Source organism: Dermacentor albipictus, unplaced genomic scaffold, assembly GCF_038994185.2.
Source record: "Dermacentor albipictus isolate Rhodes 1998 colony unplaced genomic scaffold, USDA_Dalb.pri_finalv2 scaffold_11, whole genome shotgun sequence".
Taxonomy (NCBI): Eukaryota; Metazoa; Arthropoda; class Arachnida; order Ixodida; family Ixodidae; genus Dermacentor; species Dermacentor albipictus.
Window position 1 is genome coordinate 13,529,004 of NW_027225565.1, and position 26,621 is coordinate 13,555,624.

Genomic DNA, 26,621 nt, shown 5'->3' on the forward strand with positions numbered 1-26,621 from the left:
GTATTCAGAGACCTGGATTGGGAAGAATTGGGGATAAGAGTTAACGAAGAATACCTTAGTAACTTGCGATTTGCTAATGATATTGTCTTGCTTAGTAACTCAGAGGACCAATTGCAGTGCATGCTCACTTACCTGGAGAGACAAAGCAGAAGAGTGGGTCTAAAAATTAATCTGCAGAAAACTAAAGTAATATTTAACAGTCTCGGAAGAGAACAGCAGTTTACGAGAGGTAGCCAGGCACTGGAAGTGGTAAGGGAATACATCTACTTAGGGCAGGTAGTGACGGCGGATTCGGATCATGAGACGGAAATAATCAGAAGAATAAGAATGGGCTGGAGTGAATTTGGCAGACATTCTCAGATCATTAACAGCAGGTTGCCATTATCCCTCAAGAGAAAAGTGAATAATAGCTGTGTCTTACCGGCACTCACCTACGGGGCAGAAACCTGGAGGCTTACGAAAAGGGTTCTACTTAAATTGAGGACGACGCAACGAGCTATGGAAAGACGAATGATGGGTGTAACGTTAAGCGATAAGAAAAGAGCAGATTGGGTGAGGCAACAAACGCGAGTTAATGATATCTTAGTTGAAATCAAGAAAAAGAAATGGGCATGGGCAGGACATGTAATGAGGAGAGAAGATAACCGATGGTCATTAAGTGTTACGTACTGGATTCCAAGGGAGGGGAAGCGTAGCAGGGGGCGGCAAAAAGTTAGGTGGGCGGATGAGATTAAGAAGTTTGCAGGGACGACATGGCCACAATTAGTACATGAGCGGGCTTGTTGGAGAAGTATGGGAGAGGCATTTGCCCTGCAGTGGGCGTAACCAGGCTGATGAGTATGATGATGATGATGATGATGATGATGATGATGATGATGATGAATTTGGAGGACAGCAGTGATTAGGCAGCTGCAGTTGGACGAGGCCAGCAGCGCAGTCAGTGCTGGATGGTGCGAAAAATAGTCGTGGCCAAAGATCAAGTCATCGGAACACCTTTCAAGAACAGCTAGTAAAATCAAAGTGTTGAAACCAGCAACAGTTATTCGAGTCAAGAATAATGGGTGCTGCTCCATGGGGACCATGATAACACGAGGTGCGGCAGGTGTAAGTACTCCCTTCAGGTGGCAACGACGCTGGTTGCTCATTACCGAATCACGGGCTGCAGTATTCACAAGCGCTGGGGCATATACACCGTCAACTTCTACATCGACTATATTGCGTCTAGTCGGCAGGGTGAGACGCTTTGGCAGAGGCGTCGACAATGCAGCGCCGCCTCCGTGAGTTCTGCCCTTTAGTTTTCCGAAGGTACGCGCCCAGGTCAGAAAGACTCGACAAGCGATGAGACATGGATGACGTGGACGACTGGCAACGACTTTGCGGCGAATGGGACTCCTGAGTGCTTGGCGATGGCGAACGACGGCGTTATGTGTTAGTACCGCCGGTGGCATGCAGGTTAGGCTCGGCTTGTGGCTGGAACTGGCGAAAACTGTCATCTGAACAAGGGCTGTTTGAGAACGGCATCGACGGCCAGCGGTTGGGACAGTATCGGCCAACGGTGCAATCATCAAGTGTTCGCCGCTCTTCCATGTTGCGAGAAGTTCGAGGGAACCACTGATTTCGGGTATGCACGAGCGAAAGACGCTCGGTTGGCCGGGAACTGGCCACGGTGCAAACTGACTGAAAGCCGACATTGGCGAGTTCTTCGCACACAAGAGCGTGAGCTAGGGGAAACACAGGAGCGCATGTGCGAAAATATGACTATAAACGCATCGTTTTGCGCTAGTTTTCGACGACCTGCGTGAGCAGCTCGTCGTCGGAGAGAGGACGCACATGGCGTTGCACGTTGTGCGAGACACACGTTTGCGACGAGCTGCGCGGGCAGCGGCGTGTCTCGCTGTCGTGCCCGCGCTGACTGCGACAGATTGAGCAGAAATGGAAGGTGTCTGTTCTTCGCCTTTAGTCTGAGAAAGAAACATACGTGTACGGACTTTGGCGTATCAGAATAGCTTCTGAACTTGGTCGAGTTCCATGCCGACGAGCCGGACGGACGTCTCGAAAGCCCGCCAGGACTCGCGCTTGTCCAGGGCCCTCCAGTTGACCCAGTCGTCCTTGCAGTCGACTAGGTACTTGCCAGTGCTTTCCAAGAACCGGTCATCCACAGCCGCGTACAAGACGGTCTGGGCTCCCTCCCGGGGCGTCTGCATAATACGAATTCCACAAACGCAATGTCTCTCAAAATATGAAGTCTTTAAGAGAGTTCTAAGGTCTAAGTAACTTGTCTGTGAAGAACTTATGTATCGCAATAGCGAAATTTTTGACCAAGTCCTTGGCGAAAACCGGCAGTTGCTGCGTATTCATAATTACAATATCGCGAAAAGAAACGGGGCGAGCGTTTTCGACTCTCCGTACGAATACACGCTTTCTACGTCTTCTCAGACCAATCTAAATGAGAAAGATAAAGATAATGCTGAACTGGAGTAGCTCCGTCGATTCATTTGGTTAGCCGCTAGTTACCTGAGACTGCTATGTTTTATGATTATTTTTAGCTTGAAAACATATTTTGCTAGAAAATGGATGGAAGGCGACAGACCCAGGACGAACCACGACTCTGTTCCAAGCGTTGCTGTCTTAAGCACCAATCGCTGTTCGGCTTTTGACCTAGTATTTGAACCCGACGCAGATTACCTCCAAGATAGCGCACGTCATGCGCAGGCACGGCCGGGCTATAGAGGAGGAGACGCAGGATTACCCGACCCTTATTCCAAGGTACCGTACCCCCTAGCGCCATCTTGATCGCTTACCATAGGCATAGGCACTAAGAGGTGCGCCCAAAATAGCTGGATAAATTAGCGCCTGATCCTCTTCACAATCTCGATCTCTTTTTCACTCTCGTTACCGCGTGCTCTCCCTGCCACCCCCCCTATGCCTTTGCACATTGGCCGCGCCGTTAGATGGCATGTATCAAGACACCATCCTTCTTCTCGGGTCACCCTCGCACACTTTCCTTTGCACGCATGTTATTGCAATTCGGCTTTATACAGAACCTCATGGTGGCGCCGATGTCGACGATTCAACGACGGTTTCCGTAAACGGTAACGCGGAAAACAAAGCAGGAACGTGACGAACGACATGTACCAGAAGGACTCGTTGACTAAACTCCTGTAGCAAAGCTGCATTCACTTCAAGGTGACGGTATAATATCAAGAATATGACACCGCTGAACTTGTGCAAGCTCGAGGGTTATTGAAAACAACAGACCTCAACAACAACACCATTACTAGCGTGAGGAAGTGTCTATAACACTCACACCGGTTCCCAAGTCTGTTCATCCCAGTTGAAGAATGAAGTCAGTTTACACCCTTGAAACCTGGCGTTTTTTCCGCACCATTGCCCGGAAACGTCCAATACCGCAAGTAAATCCTTCACTTCTCTCGACTCGATATATTCTTCTTTTAGGTGCGCTTTATAGCATCCGATGACAGTATAGGTGCCTTATACTTTTCCAGACTTGCATGCGTGCAACGTTTCCAGAAAAAACGCATGTTTATGTGAACAGTCACGCCTGGTAAATATAGAATTCGACACTCACTTTTCCAATGGTCTCGTAGAGGAAGCGAAGAAAGAGCGACATCAACGAGTCCTTGTTAGCGATGGTGGTCTTCACAATGCCCGGATGTACCACGTTCACCGTCACGCCTGCAAAGAAGATACAGGACCATGACAGAAACATCACTTCTGAAAATGCACCGAGCTCCTTGCAAATAAGTTTACGTTCTACAAAAGTTTTCGCAACTTGCAGCTCTTCGTTAACTCTTTTCGTGCGTGGCATACTGGTTAGGGCACCCCAGCAGGAGGGATGCTCTAATTATTCAGCTTCTCTGACTTCCAAAAAAAAAAAAAAAACAAGCTCCATTCCATGCATCGCTGCGCTGCCACATTTGCGGTTTTACCGTAGGCGCCCAAAGTCAACCAATCTACCGATTACGAGCAGTAAACAGCGCTAAACAACAGTACAAAGAGAGGGACACAGACTACAGCGCTGTAGTCTGTGTCCCTCTCCTTGCCCTGTTGTTTAGCGCTGTTTACTGCTCGTAATTATGAACCAACCAGCCCAAATGCGTACTCTTCTGCAATCTACCAATCTTTGGTTAACTTCCGACTCCGACAAGATGTCAGATTCTAAGCACAAAATGGCATTTCCATACGTTAGCGCTGGCACCATTATTCCCTTTCCAGATGTCTCGCACCACCCCATATTTATTGTAGCCACAAAGGGCTGTATGTTTTGTTATCACTGTATTCCGCTCCCCTTTCGTTTTTAGATTGTCTTGGTGGATGCTAGAGTAGTTGTTTCCGTCATTTATGTATACACACAGGTATATATATAGATTGACTATGGGATGACTCCTTGTTTTATTGATACCACATTATCACTCGTCTTATCATTAAAGATCATAATTCCAGATTTCTCAGTGCTAAACTTAAAGCCTAGATTCATCGCTGTATTGCTACTTACATTCGTGAGTCTCTATAAAACCCTTGCATTATCTGTTAGTAGAGAGAGAGAGAAAGACAGAGAGAAGAGACGAAGGAAAGGCAGGTAGTTTAACCAGACTGAGTCGAATTTGCTAACCTACACGTGGGGAGGAGAATGAGCGAATGAAATAAAGAGAGTGAGAAGACATGAGTCTACTGGGGGCGAGGACTTACGGAGTCGCCATCTATCGGAAGCGCCTCCCTTTCGTAGTATGAGGGATCACGCGACGCGCTCCTCACAGGTTTCGCTTACGGCGCTCAGTAAAAACACCACGCGGCAGCCCTCCTGTACATTTCTGTAAGCAGTCTCAAAACGAGGAAAGTTTTTTACTGTCAAAATAATAATCTTGGGTAAACTGAAAGCACAGAATCGTTTACAGACGATGTCTCTTTACTGAATACGTACAGTGAACGCCACTGCGCGCGGTCGCCGCGATGTAGTCTCCCGAACTGGCTTCTTGCGTGAAAGGTAGGCAAACGCTGAGAGCAAACTATGTGAAATATGTTCTCATGGTGGGCTGTCTGTATAACCAAATGGAGCATAACAGAATGAAGCCTCAATGCAGTGATCGCACGGGTTCGAAGTGACTGACTGCGCGTCTGCATGCGTGTCCGCGCACAATGTTTCGCTTTCGCTGCGTGCGCGTTTTCGCACCGTGCCGCGAGCTTTACGCCGCAGAATATGAGCATTTGACAGTACACTAGTAACCATTGTTGCGTGGACGCTATCAGAAGTGTTCAAAAATGATTTCGTTATAGAAACTTCGACGCCTACGGCGACTGTGATGTGCCGTCGCAACGATTCAATCTTTTCTTTTTCTGCTAAATTCTTGGTTGGACGTTTCAATATTATTTCTGAAGTTGCGTCGCACTGCACTGTATGTTTATCGGTCTTCTCAGCGCGCGATTTCCCTCTGCTCATTTTTTGTAATCCAGTGCATTAATTCATAACAGAAACATGACCATATCCCATGCCTTTTTTAGTGTGAGTCTTACCACGCTTTTTCCGTTCCAGTGAACTTGCCAGTATCTAGCATCAACAAGTTCATAGACCAAACCGTCATGGCATTAGCCGGGCAGCGGGCGCGGGCGAGCGTCTCAGTGCGCATTTTCTGCTACACACCGAAGATCGCGCAGTACCGGCACCGTAGCAGAAATCTTCCTCGCGTCTGTGCTTGCTGCATACCCGAGTTGTAGCCGATGGCTGTCTACCGGTTCTAAGTTTCGCCAGCCAAGCTTCACGCAGCTCCTTGCCATGTGGCTACCTGTGAATAAGAGCCTACACCGGGCTCTGATGTGTCCGGCACTGCAGCACCGAGCAGTATAGCCTACCATGCTGCACGCCTCCAAAGGCAGCCACTACCTATTATAGTACCTTCAAATGTTGTCAAGCAGACATCCAGGGTGGCAAAGTCTCACCACTTAATCAGAACCGCGGCACAGATGGGACTTTAAACTTTCGTTTTCAGCTCGCTTCAGCGCTTCCCAAGCAGCCGACGCGGCCGCTGTGTCCACGTGATCCCTCATGCCATGTTTGCCGACGGTGGCGCCAGCTTTTCCAGTGGTGGAGTTCGCCCCCAATATCGCACTTGCACATGCGCTAAGCTAAGTACAGCAGGTCAGCAGTCGGGCACTCAAGTCTGTTGCCTTTAGCGTCAGCATACGACAGAGTCCTCGGCCAACAGCGGCACCTCGGGGCAACCGAGTGCATGCGCCGCATTCCTTTTTTTCTCTTTTTTTCTTTTTTTTGGTGAGCACACCTAATGGTCAAGTAAAACTCTTGCTTGGGCTAGTTGGTTCATGTTTGAAGTAGTAAAGGCAAGGCACAGAAGACCAGGACTCAGGAAGTCCTGGTCTGTCCTGTCGTTTGTGTTCTTCCTGAGCCCTGGTCTTCTGCGCCTTGCCTTTACTTCTTCACACCTAATGGGACGGCCGGAGCCAAATCTGCCACCGCGCGCAATCTCGGAAGGCATGGCTAATCATTATCTAGGTCGGTGCGTGCGTGCCTCTGGCGTGTGTGCGTAATTGGTCAGGACTGCGTGCCTCCGACGGTTGTTGTGTGGATGGCTGTGCGGAAGATGTCTCATGGTATGCAAATAAAATGTGTTATGTTTGAATAGGTTTTAATCGAGCTAATTTGTTCATAGTTATACGACGTGTTTTGAACAGCTGAACTGAAAAAACAAAAAACAAAAAAAAGGAACAAAGGAGTAAGGGATACAGACAAAGACGTCGCTATGCTAACAACTGATTTATTTTCGAGCTACGATAGACACGTATTCTCCAGAAGATAGGTGGTTGCATGCAATGTAATCGCCTATCATCTCCCTTTACGTGGCCGATACGAGGCGCGGACACTATGTATATACCTTTTCCTTCTTGCGCGTGCCCTATTATACAGGGTGTTTCACGCAACTTGTGCGAAGGATTTAAAAAAAAAAAGAAGTGGTAAGCCGCAGCTGAATGAAGCTAATGGCATATAGTTTGCCATCATGTGGCGCTGGTTAGAGAATGTTTTACATTCCGCCTAATAAGTTAATTAACTAAAATGAATTGGGCATTTTTTTTATATTCAGTTTAGGACCAAGTGCGTTTCGTTGTGTTGTAGAGGGGGTTCAGAAACGAGCGATCCAAATTTTTGTGGCAACGTACTGCACATCTACGTAGAGAGTTTTTCAGCGTTTAAAGAAGCCCACGATATATGAAATAAAACCACATGACTGCGCTCATGCGCTATCGCATTGCAGCGCTTTCCATCGCGGTTCGTAGGAAACAACCGGGCGAAGTGAGCGGCCGCGATTCCAGGCATCGGCGTCACAGTGCGTCAGCATCTTTGGCGGTAGCAAGCGGAAAGGAAGCGCCAGCGTCCCTGATAAGCGATAGGCTCGACGCACGGTTGAGAACGCTGCAATACGATAGCGCAAGAGTGCAGTCACGTTTTTTTATTTCATATTTTGCGGGCTTTCTTTAAACGCCTAAAGATACCGCCGCGCAGCATGTACAGTCGAGGACAGAATAAAATGGACCACGGGATCTCCGAAAACGTTCAATTCCCGAGCAGCCTGTAGCAGTAACCAGTAAAACTGCCCACGACAACATTGTTAGCATATTCTAGTCGGGGTCCAAAATGCAAATACCAGATTGCGTTGTGAGGTTGCGGAGATATTCAGCTTTTTCTTAGATTTCATGGTCCATAATATTCTGTCCACGACTGTACGTTGGCACAAAAAAATTGGATCGGTCATTTCTAAACCCCCTCTACAACACAACGAAACGCATTTGGCCCTAAGGTGAACATTAAGGCCCAAACAATGAAATGTTCCTTTCCTTCGACCGCTTCCTAACCTAACGTGAGGCCTCCTTACAACAAAGGATCGATGGAGGAAGCAAGCGTAATCTGAAAGCTTCCTTCTCCCCGTCCTTACGTAAGGAACGGTTGCCGCATGCCTGGGTTCGAGATGATCTCTTAAGAGCTTTATATACGCAAACAACATTATTCAATAAAAAGATGTTGTATCGTCGCATAATTTTTAAATTGAAGTGCTGATGTAGAGACGTGTGCACGCTTTCTTCTACTTTTGTTAAATAAACGTAAAAAAGTACCACATTATAGCGCAAAACTTGATAGGCTCTAGCAACGCTGTGCACCGGCGGCGTCGTGCAACACCTACACTGTAAACGGAAATAACTCCGAGGTGGGAGTATACTGCTTGTCCTCTAGCGACCCCCCGGTTCGGAGTTTATTATGCTCCGTATGATCGGAGTAGAATTTTTACTCCGTACGAGCGGAATTTTTGCGTGGAATTATGGGAGGTTTTTTTCTGTCTTTTTTTATTTTTTGCTTTGCAATTGACGGAGTTTTTTCGAGTTGCAACGGGAGTATAAAAAGAGGCATCGCGTCAGTTTGCGCGAACATGTTTACATGCAGAGGCTGCTGGTCAAATTTCGAAATGTGCACACGAGACCGCGTCAAATTCGATGAAACAAGTCAATGAAAGCACATATATCATGACATACATAAACATTCCAAAAACGCCCAATGCAGAAATTTGAAAGACATCCCACGTACACGCGATACTCAAGATGCAACGGTGCCAGTATATATAGCCACGATACTGTGTGCCTCGAAACCGCCAAGGGAGCAGCTGTGCTGTTTTCAGAATTACGACTCACATGCTCGTTCATACGAGATCTGCCTCTTTGAAACTAACAGAATACCTTAATCAACACAAAACTGTTAATTCAAAATAGTGAGAGAAAAAAGTTAATGGCGTTATTTTTCAAAACTATGCCATTCTGTGAGTGCTGAAGCGACTTCGCACACTGCTGGAGTTCGCGGCCAAAAAGTAGTGCGTTAGTTACAGTAAGCAAGAAAAATGTAAGTGCATGTGCTGCATAGCAAAATTACATTTCTTCGATGTAGTGGTAGCGTAGCAAGAAATTATTACATGTGAGCATGACCCGCAGCAGCCGACGTAACACTGAAAAATGCGCAGACATACATTTTATACACCGCACTACTTGCTCTGAGTACAAGCAATCTGTCTCGGTTGCGAAAAGGAGCTACATCGCTGATCTGTCGAGTGAACCAGTAAACTCGTAGCCAGCAGGCATGCGTCTAAATCAGTGTCTCGGATAGAGCGTAATGTTAATGCAATATCGGAAGCAACGACGTGACCAAAACCTATATGCGCGATAACAATTCGATTCACATCGCTCAATAAGAAGCTTTATTTTAAGCACACGTATATACTTATGTCCTACCGTTTTTCTTCGGGCGAGGATATCCGTTCACAGAGAAATAAAAACAGTTGCTTGCACTCCGGTCTTTCTCACTGGCAACACAGCACCGCAACGAACTTGGGTTACGCCATTCATGCGCGACTAGCACGGATGTCGTCGCTCGAACAGTGGCTGCTGTTGCCATTAATTGCTACGCGGTCCTTACAAACATTACACCGGACGTTGTCAGCATGTACTCAAAAGGACATAGAAGTGGCATTTCACGTACTGAAGAACACAAGACAGGGTGACGCAGCACGGAAACACAGCCAGAACGTGAGCCGACATCACGAACCAGTGAGCAGCTTCGAGGTATACCTAAGCCTTTTTCCGCACTTGAAAACGTGGTTCTTGCAATCATCGTTGTCAGCAAAGTGATCACAGCTAATGTACTTGAAGCTGAGATATAGTGAGCTTCAGGCATGCCTATAACACTTTCTGGAAGGAGATACGGGAAACAAATTGACGAAACGCTGTCACGGAACGACACTTCACAGACGTAAACAAACCGTCAGCCATGAGCACTGCCCGCTCCGCCGAACGCGCCCGGTCGCTGGCGAGGCGCACAGCCTCATGGGAAGCGCCACGTGACTAACCTGTATCGGCGGAGGGGAGTTTTTCAAAACTCCCTGTCGGAGTTTCACGGGAGAACAAAATTTTTAAGCGGAGTAAAATCGCGTCATGTCGCCCTAATACTCCGGCAGCTAGCCAGCGGAGTGAAACGAGGGAATGGCGCTGTTTTGCTCCCATACATCGGAGTAAATATTTGAGGAGGGGAGGTTTTAGGGCACATCACCTCTTAAAAACTCTCAGCTGGGTTTATTTTCGTTTACAGTGTAGCAACGCTCTAGCAACGCCTACGAACGCTACTCATGCCGAACGGGCGACTGAAACGAACATGCCTGGCAAAACGTACCGTGCTCGCGCTTCTCCGCAGGCGGGCGGCAGTGCGCATGCGCAAGCAAACATCACGTGGCTAAGCAATGAGGTGAAACGCTCGTTCAGGGCCAGGAGCGGCGTAAGGACGCATGAAGGTAGCTTTGGAGCTACCTTATGCTGAGGAAGCACCAAGGAAGCCTTCACCGAGGGCCCCTCAGTAAGGAAGCATTCAGAGTGACATAAGGTGGCCTCACCGCAATGAAGGCTTCCTTACTGAGGTAAGGAGGGTCTCATTGTTTGGCCCTAAGAATGTCGCATAAGTCATCTTAGTGAATTGATTAAGAGGAATGTAAAAAACCCTCTAAGGTGCGCCACACGACGGCAAACCGTATGCCATTAGTTTCATTAGGCTGCGGCTAACCAATTTTTTTTTTTAATTCTCGGCAGAAGCTACGTGAAACGGCCTGTTTATGTAGGCGCAAGCGCGAACATAAATTCACTTGTTACTATAGCGACGACTTCGTATTTTAGAGCGCAGCTCTGAGGTGCCCGTTTCAGATGCAAGCGTCGGCGTCGTCCCTCGGCGTCCTCGTAACCGAGCGAAAGAGCGCAGCAAAAGGGTTAAGGAGCGAACACAGAGTGCCGATGAAAGACAGTGATAACGCAGGGAGCGCGAGTAGGAAAGCGGAAGAGGAGGGAAGAGTAGCCAATATATCGCGAAATGAAAACACGTATACAGCTGCTCTCAAATTTTCCATTAGGGAGATAAATCATGATCGTCTGTGAATATTTTTTGGTTCAGCTGTCGAAAACTCATCTTAGTACTATGTTGTTCGTGTGGTTGATCTGTCCTGCTTCACGCTACACACGTAAAGAAGCAAGCTGTACGCATACAAAGAATTGCTACAGCTTTTGGTTCTCTCCTTGCGGCAAGAAAACTTTACAACAGTTTTATAAATCACTTCTAAACATGCAAAAAAGAGGTGTTAGTAATTTCCATTAAGCCCCTAATAAACGCACACACGTCATCTTTGTGCTCTGCATCACACTTGAAATGTACCACATTCTTTAATATAAACGCCTTGAAGTATGCACTTCTCCCAGCACACCATGAAAACACACGTATGATCTCTTCGAGCTCTTCTATATCTAGCTGCAGTATAAGAGCTCCACTATAAAAGAATGATTCATTATGCCTTGCCGCAAACCCTTCCGAATAAAAAAAATAATTGAATTAAAGAATGTTGACTTCTACTACAACGATAGCTCAAAGCACGACGTGTTTTGCAAACGTATCGCAACGCACTAGTGCTAAACCATGCAGTTTACTTGCAAGTCCGCAATGGGATGCAGTAACCCTCGTATTCGTAAATAAGTTATCTTTCGAACGCCTACCTATACTGAAGACATTCTGAAGTTCTCCCAAAATGCTGTTATTCCCTGCCCATGCTTGCAGGTTTAATTTGATTGCCTGCATTGCTAGCCTGTATATTACCGATGTAATGGCCAACGGTCTACACGAGTGAACTATATCTTTCTCCCCCCCCCCCTTTACATTTATAAATTAAATTCATTCTACTTTGTCGCCGACTGTCTGGTATTCGTCTATCTTTTAGACTTCCGTCTGCTGCTTTCAACAGAGCTTCCTTACTTTTTGAATTAAGTTCATCAATCAGCCTAACGAGAACCTCGTCTAGCCCTGACGAGGTTCACTTAAACTTCAATTCATGCCACCCGGCTTGCCATAAGCAATCCATTGTCTCATCTCTCGTGACGCGGGCCACACGCATCTGCTCAAGTGACCATGAAATGCAGAACGAACTGAAGAAAATTCGTCACGAATTATCCAGGAACGGGTACCCCAAGAAGTTTATTGACAAAATGGAAGCCCAGGTCCTCCATCCAAAGCCGTCTCAAGGCAAGTCGCTCATGAAACGCGCTGGCGTCCCATATGTTCCTGGCGTCAGCGAAGCTCTTAGCCGCGTATTCTCAAGATACGATCTCAGAATAGCCCACATGCCATCCAACAAGCTGAGAAATCAGCTTGTTAACGTAAAGGATCAGCTTGAAAGCAAGAATTATCCCGGTGTCATATACAAGATACCATGCGCAGACTGCAGTTGCAGCTACATCGGTGAAACGGGCATGTTCACGAGAAGATTAAAAGAGCACCAAAGGGACGTCTCCAACAAGAAAAAAGTATCGAACGCCCTTGCTGAACACGCCGATTATCGCAGTCACCGCATCGATTGGGAAAACGCTGTCATAATAGCTAAGGAAAAGAATTCGATGACGCGACTCTTGTTAGAATCTTTATTTATTCAAACTACTGACAACAATATCAACAGGACTGATGGGAATCTTCCTGCTAACTACACCCGTTCCCTACGTCACATTTTGCCATAAAAACGACTTGCGGCTTTTGCCCGCTTTTAGTGTGATCAAGGAACCCGTACGGGTCCCGAAACGTCTCTGTGTGTTTTTTCACCTTGACTTGGTCAGTGGCCGTAATTTCTTCATCACCAGCTAGCTCCTTTTCCATCTGGTTCTCTTTCATGCTCTTCTTTTTCCTCAACTATAACCTCGTCATTGCCTTGGAAAGATTCGGCTATTAATTTTCGGATGTAATTTTATGCCACTTCCCCTTCCAGTTTGTTTCCATCTTCGTCTAGGATTTGTTGTTGTATGGTTGTTGCCTTCCTGCCTAATAATTTTATGTGGTTCCAAAGTATTCTAGGTGCGGCCTGCCTTTTCCCACGTGTTTCTGTTAACCAACGCTCCCTTTCACCTTTTATGTTTGCTTGCACCAGTATTTGAACCATAGACCTTTTCTTCCGGTATATTTCACATTTACTGGCTGCTTCATCCTGCGGCAACTGCGCTTTATTTGCCTGTCTGTACTCTCGGGATGCTTTCTGTCGTTCGGTGATCACTTCTCGTATCTCCTTGTTCCACCAGCTTTTCGGTTTCTTTTATCGTTTCCAAATAACCTGTTGTTTTTCTTTCCGTATTTCGCCGTTATTACACTTGGAAACTCAATATATTCCAACTCTTTACTTGGCCATTTGCCAAGTTCTTCCTCGACTCTAGTAACTATATTTGTTATTTGTTCAGCGTTCAAATTTGGACTGGCCATTTTGCACTCCTTGCTCTCTTTCCCAACTACATATCCCATTTTCAATGTGATGCGTTTATGGTCCCTCCCTATGCTGCTGTACCCGTCATCATCAATGACCGTTTTTCTCAGCTTATCATGAATTCCTTCTGTCATCAGACAAGAATCAATTGTCGATTTCCGATTTCCCACTTCCCACGTGGTCTGCCGGTCACACTTAGGCCCTGTATTCACGAAAACGTGGTTATGTCGCTCACAATGATCTAGCTTTGACTTCCCGTTGTTGTCGGTATAGCCGTCCAAATCCTGGATGTGGGCATTCATCTCACCTAATAGGATAATTTTGGCATCATTCCCGAAACTCTTTATATCAGCACTAACACTAACTTAATATTGCACTAACTCTTGATTCTTCCTTGTGCAATTATTTGCGGTCCACTAATACGTTGCGCCCAGCCAAATTTTCTTTCCACTCATTGTACCTGAGAACAATTTTCTTGAACAGCGCAACACGCCCCCCCCCCCCCTATGCTCGAATCAGCACATATCGCTCATACAGCGTCCACAGCGACGACGCGGCCTTGAATCGGCCTGCCGACCATCAGTTGCTCACCGGTCCTATCTCTGCCATAGGATACAATGGCACAACCAAGCGTACAATTATACCCGCCCTGCGACCGCACCGCCAAGCGCATCCAGCAAGTGTTTCAGGACTCATCTTGCTGGATGCCACATTTTCGCCCGCCACGCATTCATGCGGCTCTCGTACCGTGTATCTTGAGCTTGTGCGCCAGGGTTCTCGTGAAGCAGACCATGGCCATCTTGGAGTCGCTGTAGGCGAGCGTGGGCGTCACCCAGGGGTGCGTGCCCCTGGCACGTTCCTCGAGCCGCTGCGTGTGCCCCAGGTGGTGCAGGCCCGACGTCAGGTTCACCACGCGGCTCGGGGCGCTTTTCTTGAGCAGATCTGCGCGCGTCACGGGGCGTCAACTTCGCGCGCGCACACACGGGCAAGCCGCCCACAAGGCGTCGCACGTGATAGCTGACACTTGTTCTCGCACGCTCGCTAAAGCCTCGATGGAACAATTGACGCCATTTCTGGTTGTTGCACCCGCCCCAGTGGCTAAACGTAGCTTGGTTTGTACCTATGCATTCAGGCTGAAATGTGATCTGCGTCTGTACCGCCGTCAGCTCGTTAAGCTGTTTTTCGCCTGCTAAGCGGATTGCCTGATTGTTTCTTTCTTAATTTTTTTTGCGCGTCATCTCTTATTGCACATAGCTAGTTTCCGTATGTATGGCTGGCGAAGCTAGGTGAAAAGAGTCATGCCATCTCAATGAAATCTCACTGGTTGTTATGTTCTGTTGTGTGTGCATATTGTTGTGTGCCACTTCCTCTCCGCCACCCGCTGTCTCCTGTGGCACCGTGATTGCACGATGGAGGTCTATAAACTCCGCCCAAATTCTAGTTCTGTTAAACTCTCAGGCTACCGCATTGTAATCCATACTAGCGTGATTCCATACGAAGCTTCAAACCAAGAACTCTCGTCCGCTGACCCAGTTTCAGATTTAAATTCCGTACGACGGACACCATCAGCTGGCGTCCTGTTACAGCTGTTCGAGCTCCGACGTTGTTCACAATTCTATAAGTTGGAAGCCCTGCGAATCCCCGTTGCCATCAAATTTCTCGCTCACAGGTCACATCCCTCGCTCAAGCACTATGCTTATGGGTGGAATGTGCGTTGCAGCTGTGTCGCGTTGTGCGTTTCTTAAAACTTCTTTTCATTTATTTTATATTAAGTCATTAAGTTATTATATTAAGAGCATCACCTATAGAGCAATATCTAACGCAACTACTTGCTTTCGAGGTGCGCCAACCAAAGCGTAGTTAGTAATTTCGAAGCGGCTTACGCGGGGATAGCCCAATTGCATCCTTTTTTTTTTCGTGCTTTATTACAACTTCAGAGATATGACACGTCAACAGGAATATTTTGATGAGGGCTGATCTTTACGAAGCAGTCATGTTATACAACTGTGGAACGCTTTTTTTGTTACGTGATTAAAGTATAGGTTGGCGTCTTCAATAGCTTCGGCTAGGCCTTCTTGTAGGACAAGGAAGACTAAAGCTACAACAAGACGAACGTTTGCAAGGTTTCCTACCCGAGTAAGGAAAGGCTAGAAGAGTGAGAAAACACGCGTATGAGGTAAGTTTTCTGTTTTGATTATTATTATTATTATTATTATTATTATTATTATTATTATTATTATTATTATTATTATTATTATTATTATTATTATTATTATTATTATTATTATTATTATTATTATTATTATTATTATTATTATTATTATTGCATGAAACTCTGCGTACAAAAGTGGATTCTCTACTTCTTCTGAAGGCTGAGTTTACTAAGCTTCCCAGAAGTGCTAAGGCACTAGAGAATTCGGTTTCATTTGTGTCGAAGCAGTATGATTCAGTAGCTGAAAAAATAAACGCTAGCAAAGAGCGCGAAACGCCCAGGGAGAAGACATTCTTCACTTGAAGGAAGTAGCCACGGCCCAAGTGGTACAGCTTGAGCTTCTGCAGGATGTACAAAATGAAAACGAACAGTACAATAGGAAGTCTAACTTTGAAATTAAAGGCCTACTACGGGAGCAAGATTTAAACTTAAGGCATGTGTTATCAGAGGTAGCCAACAAGCTAGCGCTACCTAGCTTTTCAAGCACTTATGCAGAGGCAGTGCATCGCGTGCCCAATAAACGTAAATGGATCCCTACAGTCCTGATAAGGTTCACTTCTGTAACAGCGAAAAAAAATCTTAGTTTGAATCACGAGGAAAACTGTGGCGACTATGCATGAACGGTTGTCTACCAAAGCTGTTTTTCAATGATAACTTGACAAACGCAAGTCTTTCTTTGCTTTGGCGCGCAAAAACTGTCTAAGGAGAGTTGATAGAAGTTCGCGTGGGTGAGAGGCGGCAGGATTTTTGTAAAGAAGGACTAAAATGCGCCTTTTATGCGAGTAATCGGGCCAGCTAATATTGCTAAGGATGTGTTAACAGCATGGCCTCTATTTTCTGTGCGCATCCTAATTTTAGAAATTGAAAATTGAAATTGGCCTGAGGTCACGACATAATTTTACTCTCATTATTGTAAAAATAAGAAGCCTCCGAAAGTATTGGAATTAATTTATAGAGATAGCGGAAGCGGCTAGCAATTGCGTTGACACCTTGTTCTCATTGAAGTAAACACACCACACGCATGTGCCGACATATTTACGCTGTCTGGTTATCGTTCACATTTCGTGACTCGACCCCGAGGGCAGGAGGTGGCATAGTGATTTTTGTTTGTATTAGAACAAACAAAAATTAAATATTATAACTGGAGTATATATTACATTCATTTATGTGGAATGTAGGGCCATAAAAATATATATATCAAGTGCCAATTTAATCATTCTTGCGTCAAATCGTTCACCATGTCACAGTGTGCGGCGATTTTTGGCAGAGCTCGATGAAATACTACGCGAATGGAGTTCAGCTGTGCAGTTATGCTTAGCTGGAGATTTGAACATAAATACGCTATGCGTCACGTCAACTAATGTGTCCCATTACTCATTCGTTTTGTGTTCTTGTGGGTTGGAATTCATCATAATTCCCCCGACTAGGTAAGAGTGCTTGAATAATCGAATAGTAGCGTCCTGCATAGACGAATATTCCTTGGCTACTTGCGTCATAAGTCAGAGGTTCATCATCATCATCAGCCCAGTTACGCCCACTGCAGGGCAAAGGCCTCTCCTATACTTCTCCAACTACCCCGGTCATGTACTAATTGTGGCCATGTTGTCCCTGCAAACGTCTTAATGTCATCCGCCCACCTAACTTTCTGCCGCCCCCTGCTACGCTTCCCTTCCCTTGAAATCCAGTTCGTAACCCTTAGTGACCATCGGTTATCTTCCCTCCTCATTACATGTCCGGCCCATGCCCATTTCTTTTTCTTGATTTCAACTAAGATGTCGTTTACCCGCGTTTGTTCCCTTACCCAATCTGCTCATTTCTTAACCCTTAACGTTACACCCATCATTCTTCTTTCCATAGCTCGTTGCGTCGTCCTCAAATTCAGCGGAACCCTTTTCGTAAGCCTCCGGGTTTCTGCCGCATATGTGAGTACTGGTAACACACAGCTGTTATACACTTTCCTTTTGAGGGATAGTGGCAACCTGCTGTTCATGATTTGAGAATGCCTGCCAAACGCACCCCAACCCATTCTTATTCTTCTGGCTATTTCAGTCTCATGATCCGGATCCGTGGTCACTACCTGCCCTAAGTAGATGTATTCCCTTACCACTTCCAGTGCTTCACTACCTATCGTAAACTGCTGTTCTCTTCCGAGACTGTTAAACAATATTTTAGTTTTCTGCAGACTAATTTCAGACCCACCCTTCTGCTTTGCCTCTCCAGGTCAGTGAGCATGCATTGCAATTGGTCTCCTGAGTTACTAAGCAAGGCAATATCATCAGCGAATCGCAAATTGCTAAGGTATTCTCCATCAACTTTTATGCCCAATTCTTCCCACTCAGGCCTCTGAATACCTCCTGTAAACATGCTGTGAATAGCATTGGAGATATCGTATCTCCCTGTCTGACGCCTTTCTTTATAGGGATTTTGTTGCTTTCTTTGTGGAGGACTACGGTTGCTGTGGAGCCGCTACATATATCTTCCAGTATTTTTACATATGGCTCATCTACACCCTGATTCCGTAATGCCTCCATGACTGCTGAGGTTTCGACTGAATCAAACGCTTTGTCGTAATCAATGAAAGCTATATATAAGGGTTGGTTACATTCTGCACATTTCTCTATCACTTGATTGATAGTGTGAATATGGTCTATTGTTGAGTAGCCTTTACGGAATCCTGCCTGGTCCTTTGGTTGACAGAAGTCTAAGGTGTTCCTGATTCTATTTGCGATTACCTTAGTAAATACTTTATAGGCAACGGACAGTAAGCTGATCGGTCTATAATTTTTCAAGTCTTTGGCGTCCCCTTTCTTATGGATTAGGATTACGTTAGCGTTCTTCCAAGATTCCGGTACGCTCGAGGTTATGAGGCATTGCGTATACAGGGTGGCCAGTTTCTCTAGAACAATCTGACCACCATCCTTCAACAAATCTGCTGTTACCTGATCTTCCCCAGCTGCCTTCCCCCTTTGCATAGCTCCTAAGGCTGTCTTTACTTCTTCTGGCGTTACCTGTGGGATTTCGAATTCCTCTAGGCTATTCTCTCTTCCACTATTGTCGTGGGTGCCACTGGTACTGTATAAATCTCTATAGAACTCCTCAGCCACTTGAACTATCTCTTCCATATTAGTAACGATATTGCCGGCTTTGTCTCTTAACGCACACATCTGATTCTTGCCTATTCCTAGTTTCTTCTTCACTGTTTTTAGGCTTCCTCCGTTCCTGAGAGCCTGTTCAATTCTATTCATATTATAGTTCCTGATGTCCGCTGTCTTACGCTTGTTGATTAACTTAGAAAGTTCTGCCAGTTCTATTCTAGCTGTAGGGTTAGAGGCTTTCATACATTGGCGTTTCTTGATCAGATCTTTCGTCTCCTGCGATAGCTTACTGGTTTCCTGTCTAACGGCGTTACCACCGACTTCTATTGCGCACTCCTTAATGATGCCCATGAGATTGTCGTTCATTGCTTCAACACTAAGGTGCTCTTCCTGAGTTAAAGCCGAATACCTGTTCTGTAGCTTGATCCGGAATTCCTCTAGTTTCCCTCTTACAGCTAACTCATTGATTGGCTTCTTGTGTACCAGTTTCTTCCGTTCCCTCTTCAAGTCTAGCCTAATTCGAGTTCTTACCATCCTATGGTCACTGCTGCGTACCTTGCCGAGCACGTCTACATCTTGTATGATGCCAGGGTTCGCGCAGAGTATGAAGTCGATTTCATTTCTGGTCTCACCATTCAGGCTCCTCCACGTCCACTTTCGACTAACCCGCTTGTGGAAAAAGGCATTCATTATCCGCATATTATTCTGTTCTGCAAACTCTACTAGTAATTCTCCTCTGCTATTACTAGAGCCTATGCCATATTCCCCCACTGACTTGTCTGCAGCCTGCTTCTTGCCTACCCTGGCATTGAAGTCGCCCATCAGTATAGTGTATTTTGTTTTGACTTTACCCATCGCCGATTCTACGTCTTCATAAAAGCTTTCGACTTCCTGGTCATCATGACTGCATGTAGGGGCATAGACTTGTACCACCTTCAATTTGTACCTCTCATTAAGTTTCACAACAAGACCTGCCACCCTCTCGTTAATGCTATAGAATTCCTGTATGTTACCAGCTATTTCCTTATTAATCAGGAATCCGACTCCTAGTTCTCGTCTCTCCGCTAAGCCCCGGTAACATAGTACATGCCCGCTTTTTAGCACTGTATATGCTTCTTTTGTCCTCCTAACCTCACTGAGCCCTATTATATCCCATTTACTACCCTCTAATTCCTCCAATAGCACTGCTAGAGTCGCCTCACTAGATAGCGTTCTAACGTTAAACGTTGCCAGGTTCAGATTCCAATGGCGGCCTGACCGACCACTATTTTGTGGCCTGCCGCCTTTTGAAGCGTTCTCTAGCTCAAGAAGACGAGTCGTGTTCTTCAGTTTTGGCTGGGAACACAGAAATAAATAAAATGAAAATTCAAATCACTAATACAAATGTGCATGAATAACGCATCTCTAATTTCGACTTGTCTGTGCTAATTGTTGGCAGTGCAGCCTATAAGCTGTATAAGAAGTTTTGCCATCAAATGCCTCTCGGCATTTCGTGTCATTAAACTTCTTTCTCTCTCTCTTGCCATCAACTTAGACGCTTTTAGCGCCTAAGCATATAAACTACAATGAAAAGAGGTGCACAAATAATATTAGCTGACTTAATGCCGATATTGCCGAGTGACCGCGGATACGGATCATGAGACTGAAATAATGAGAAGAATAAGGGTGGGCTGGGGTGCGTTTGGCAGGCATTCTAGATCATGAACAGCAGGTTGCCATTATCCCTCAAGAGAAAAGTGTGTACACTTTTCTCTTGAGCGTCGAGCTGCCTTCGGCGTGGTCCTCCTGGCAGAGTGATTACTCCAACTATCTTCCCGATGGTTCTCGAGTCAACGGCGTTAAAAATGTTAGGGCACTCTTTACCTTACTTTGGAGGGTACATTGGTATTGGCTGACATTTCACTTAAATAACAGGTTCTCATGTTGTTCCTTGCCAGCTTTTCAATATTGTCTGAGATGTGTGACGACAACTGCATATCATGTCAATAGCTATTGCCTGGTGACGGGAAAAGGAAGACCTGTGCTGAACGCAAATATTCTTACCATGTAGGTCGAGCTTGCTCAGGTATCGCGTCTAACTCTTTCTACGATGGGACAGCCGAAGCGTGACACTTCGGTGTGCAAAAGGTGCAGAGCATGCATAAAACAGGGAGCCCCGGCCCTTCAGTCAGACGTCACAGATCAAGGTGGGACCAGCGAAACACTGTTGGCCCTAATCGACGAAATTAGGGACGTCAAAAGGAACTTGGAATCACTGCCGGCTCGTCATGCTCAGGTCGTTTCTCTGCTGCTGCGCGAAGCTCAATTTGTGAAGGTGTCGAAAGCTGTCCCTGACCTCGAAGGTTCAATAACGGTTTTGTATAAATAGTACGACGTAACAAGGGACCCGTTGATGTGTTCTGAGGCGGCCATGCTGGATAGAGACAAAGAAATTCATGAACTGAATACGACGGCTCATACACAGGGGACACTTTTGAAGCAATTACCCCGACAACAAAATGAGTAGCAACAATATAGAAGAAAAAAACTTAGCAAGCCATGTTTTGCCAGTGCAGCGAAATGACCATCTTAAATCTCGGCTATGTTGTCTTGGTGATAAGTCGGAACTGCGCAACTTGTCAAGTGGTGATGTCATCGCTATACGCCGCCTCCCTTCGAGGTCCGAGTCGATTCCAACGGTCCTGGTCTTCTTTGCGATAGTAGGAATCAGGGAAAGCTGGTTTAAGACACCTGACAAACTTCGGTAGCTCGATGAAGCTAACTTGCTTACAAAGTTGTTTTTCAATAATAGCCTTACACAAGCGAGTCACCAGTTCTTTTAGCTTACACATTCTTACAAGCCAAGAAGTTTGAGTTTGTCTGGGTGACGGGTGCCAAAGTCTTCGCAAATAAAGGATTAAACCTCGCCCCTTATTCGCATGAAGTGTGAAGAGGATGTTGAGAAAATTCAAGGAACCAATTCGTAATGACTCTGACTGTTACAATTGAATTTACAAACTTCGATACTTTCAAAGCCAACATTGGCCCAAACTGCGGGATAGTCAGTTCATTGGTTAATCTCAACATTCGCTTGCGCAAGTATCGGGGCGAATTTAAAGCTAATGCAGATGATGCGGTTGGATTCGTTGATGTTTTTGTTGTGGCTGAAATTAACGTTCCTTATTCATGTGTTGATTTTTTTGTGTGTTGAATGGTTACAGTGCTAGTTTCATGACGCGTTCGTGACGCCGACGTAGTGAAATCGCTGTTTTTCTATTTAACCGGTATTCCTCGTCTCAATCCTGCTATAAATCTTACACATGCTGATTGCGTATCTTTAGGAATCCATGCTTCGCAATTTCCTCATAATCAGCTTGCCCTCTACCGCACGCCATCGCGCAGCGTAGGCCGTTTTGTACTCGAAGTAGATGTTTTAGGCCAATTTATTGGTGAAGGCCACATGCGCATTGCAGGTGATCTGAATAGAGAGCTTTAGTTTAGGGGACGCAAGGCGTTGGGGCCCCTAGCACTTGGATGCGTTTGTGTTTGGGTACGCAAGCAGAAACACGTTATGTGTTAAACGCAAGTCAAGTTAAACCCAAACCCAAGCCGCACTGAAGTCGCATGCGCTCGTAGCGCCATCAGCGTTTGATTGTTGCTGCGTTATTATTTTTTTAATTATGAAATCAAGCACATGAAGTAAAGTACAAACTATTCTTATTAAAAGCAGTTAATATATATATATATATATATATATATATATATATATATATATATATATATATATATATATATATATATAAACGATGTCTGACGACACTAGGCAAAAGATTTATAATACTATCTACGCGCCTACGTTACGACAGAAGCCGGGTCGAAGCAATCCAAACATACGTTTGGTAAGCTGTAGTGAGGCGTCTTGTGCAGCATAATCCGTTCTGGTCTGGCTTCTGTTTATTAAGAGCCCCCTGTAAATTTTGACATGCCGCCGTTGAGGCGACAACGTGCCAATGTGTGCTCTGCGACCAGCTTCTTTACCCCGTCGGCCGTGAAATGCACACCTGCACACGTCCTCGCCGGCGCAGCCATGTTTTCCGTCTGTATGGCGGGATGGGCGGCTTGTCTCGGCTGGTCTCGCTTCTCGTAAGTTCTCGTACACCGCGAGAGTCACATGTGTAGCGTGACCGCTTAGGGGCAGCGATGTTTTCGGCTGCCGCAACAACCCAAGGATGCAAGTGGACGTAGCGGTCTGCGCATGCGCAGCACCGTCGCCCCTAGTTCTTGCGTACGCAAGCCGCTTGCGTCCCCTAAACTAAAACTCTCTATTATCGATACTCTGCGTCCATGCCGGGTTCCGGTATCAGATTACTTATCCACTCTGTCGCCGTTTGGTTTAGAAAACACGATAACCATACCCTCGCGCTAAGAAATCGTTGATAGTAGACTGACGCATGCTTGTTTGGACCGCATTGCTCTACGGGCTCTAAATTGGAACATAGCTTCATGTGTGATTGCACAACGTCTAGCTGACTACTATTTTACTGCATGCGGTTTTTCTCAGAGCACTACACCTTCTGAATCTCTAAATACCACACCAGACATTCCAGTGAAAAAATCACGGGTGAATGTAGTCGATCAGCGCAAGCTGGACGAACTAGTTCAACCATTTAATTGGTCATGGATTATAATCTCTGGTTGTGCAAGTTCAACTTGCCAAAGAATTTTGTGATCAGATAAATAGTTTCGAAAAAACTTGTAGGAAGGTTGTTATATGCAAGCGCAGAAAGAACCACAACTGGTTAACCCCAGAACTCCTACAGGCAATCGCTGTTTGAAACGTATACGTTGGAACCGGTTAAGGCGTACAAAAAATAATGGTGCACTTCGAGCTGAATCCACAGTTGCCACAAGCACGGTGGTCGCTATTATGCGAAAAGCAAAACGCGATACTTCCAACAACAGTTAAAATTATGTAGTAAAATCCCAGCTAAAACGTGCTCACTGATTATATCCTTTCGCGGAAAAAACGATGAAACCTCTTTCGTGGTCGAGGTTTTCCCGTCTGATGCGGCGCGTACAGCGCTAGACGAACCTCATTTCTGTAATTGTAATTGGAAGGTTTGTTAATAAAGTTATTATTATTATTATTATTATTATTATTATTATTATTATTATTATTATTATTATTATTATTATTATTATTATTATTATTATTATTATTATTATTATTATTATTATTTCCTTGCACACCGCACAAATGTGCTGAAGAAGGAGACTGACTGATGACTGTAAACCGTTGCCTAAACAAGAAAATAAAAAGGATATTAGCAAAATACCACAAACCAGAGATGACAAGTACACAAGCGTTCGAAGCTCGCTATCAATTTCGGAGACAGAACATGCACTTAATACAGCATCCTAAAGAAAGAGTGTTTTTGTTTGTGTTTTGCAGGCTTCTCTCATCAGGATTAGAATGTGTATGCAGCGCGCAATGAGCAACTGATAGCTGGAACAAGAATTCTTCAGGATGGTCTACATTTTTTTCTTTGACAATTTGTCTCTGAATATAATGTCTGAGAGGTTAAGTAATTAAAAATAATTAATTACGCATTTAGGCGACATACAAAAAATAGTCGAATCGCTCCAAGCGACGGCAGACAACATTGGCTTGGTTCTATCCAGATACGTTGCACTCGCATACTTTCAAACCGTGGCACAAGTTGCGTGCGACACCCTGTACGTGGCTGAGAGGCAATATGTGTTATACCTATCACTCCTTCTCTCTATATGCACTTTTTGCAGCCACGTGCGAACTAGAAGACACGACACAACTTTTCAAACGCTCAAAAAGAACTGCTTTTAACAAACGCTTAATCCGCATGCTAAAGCTGATGCTTATCTTGGGTACACACAATTTGGTGAGAGCGGACTAAAAAGTACGAAACGCTGGGTGAGTCGGCATTAAGAAAGGTACAAGCGCATACTAAGACTGGAATTTATTGACAAAAGCGATAACATATATTACATTGCACACATCTGTAAAACAAAATAAAGAATGAGCAGTCAAGCAATTAACTTGTCCAGCGTCACAGATGACCTCGCAACACGCATGTCGCCAGGCCTGCGATTAAAGAAAGCTTCGGCAATCTCCCATGTAGTCTTGCCTTCGCGACTCGACCAGATATTCCTACATGACATGCAACGGCTTGCATTTGTACTCTTTGCAATGTAGGGATAAAAAGTGGGAGAAGACCATACGAAGCCCGCTCCTACAAGACCAGCAATGGGCCCTCCAGCAGGCTCGCGCAGCGGCCGCCAGGTACTCCCTGTCGGTCCCTGCGTGGGAGACGCCCACTGCGCGCTGGCGTGCGTCCTGCAGGACATTCATTAAAGTTTTTCCAATCCAATCCAATCTGCGATCCGTTAAACGATTATTCGAACATCGCCCGGTGTGAACGATGTACCAATCCTTAAAGGATTCGGTACTGTGGGGCGCCGCACCTTTCCCGCTTACGGCTAACCGGTCACGATGCTTAACTGTGCATTAGTGCCAATCTTGCGCGGCCACTTCAGCCTTTCTCTCTGCTGCTGTGCAGATATGACCCGACTTATCCTTTGCTGATAATCCATTTACGCCTTACCAGCTTCGCATGCCTTCTTCGTGCTGTGTGATTGCGCCACTGTGTGCAAGTAAGCAATATTAGCAACTTACTGGCTTATCGACAGCGATGCTTGTGTTACCGGTTACTTGCGTGCAATATGGATGTATTTGTTGAGCAAATGAGTAACGCAGCATAAATCAATACAGGTTCATTCATTTTGACACTGCAACAACTCTCTACCAGATATTTGTGTCCAATAAATTACTCCAATCCTCCTTTTAACCACTGAGCCAGGATAGAGCAACTTTTGCATAGCCTACCTGTAAGTAGTAGTGTCAGGAGGAAGTGGCCCAAGTAGTTGGCTTGGAAGCATTCTTCATATCCGTCGTCGGTCAGCTGAATCCTGTCTGAGAATAAAGCACGAGCATTTGCCCGGTTTATGGAGTGCGCATCATTTTTGCTTTCTCAATAGTTTTGCAAAGCGCGGTTATTTCATGCACGGTTTGTCGGTGTGTTCTTGATCAGTTTGTTCGCGTCCTATTCGAGTCCATATGTTGTCGCACAGAGTTGTCCTTTAAACACATTTAATTGTTTGTCCTGTAATTCGTGCGGCCCCGCGCTGTAGCACTGGGTGTGTTCGCGCCCGTTTAGGGTGGCGCTTTTTTCATAACCTGCTCTGCTTTTAGAGCATTTAAACGATTGGTTATTAGGTAAGCGCATTAGGTACATCAATGCGCTTGCTGTACGTGAGCTAGCAATCCCGGATATGAACAGCTGGATGCACAACCATCCACATGGAAGTACGCGCTCAACAAGAAGTTGTTGAACACTCAATATCCTTCGTCAACATTATAACAGCAAATTGTGTCGTTAAAACCAACTGTCCAACTGTGTCGTTAAAAACCAAGATCATCAGAATGACAGGAGAGACATTTCCCCAAAATGGTTTAAATGAAAGAAAATTTGTGTACGTATGAGTTTTCGCAAACGGCACCACACCATGTGGAAGAAAGAACTTGCCAAAAATCGAGTAATTCTTTCGTTGGCGCAAAATTTACTTTAATATAGCTAACGGACATGGTGTTTTACTGGTAAATAATTTAGACACTACTTTATAATTTTATTTTCCTAATGTGCTCCTAAAAATGAAAGAAATGTAGCATTTTAAGACGCTTTATGCAAAAGAAATATAAAGTTTGATGCGAAAGCCCAAACATACATTAATGCAGATGTCCTCAAAGCAGATTTATTTATCTACGTTTACTACAATACCCTCGGGGCTTCAGGGCGTTATAGAGGGCTATTGCCTATACAGGGTGACCCAACTTTCGTGCACAAAGATTTAAAAATATGCCACCTAGCTAAACAGAACCAAGGTAATGTTGTTCGCCGTAGCTTG

At 45.4% G+C, this 26,621-nt stretch overlaps 1 protein-coding gene across 1 annotated transcript in view; it reads right to left on the reverse strand.

Annotated features, from left to right (window-relative positions):
• Window positions 1-1,989: 1,989 nt before the first annotated feature.
• The window catches only part of LOC135914943 (retinol dehydrogenase 12-like), a 35,108-nt gene continuing 10,476 nt past the window's right edge, over window positions 1,990-26,621 (reverse strand). Inside the window, exons 4-7 of the mRNA XM_065447877.1 lie at window positions 25,543-25,629; window positions 14,082-14,276; window positions 3,590-3,696; window positions 1,990-2,198 (exon numbers count right to left, since the gene is read on the reverse strand). Of these exons, the coding sequence (XP_065303949.1) occupies window positions 1,998-2,198; window positions 3,590-3,696; window positions 14,082-14,276; window positions 25,543-25,629 (590 nt within the window). The 3' untranslated portion in view covers window positions 1,990-1,997. The remainder of the gene's footprint in view (window positions 2,199-3,589; window positions 3,697-14,081; window positions 14,277-25,542; window positions 25,630-26,621) is intronic.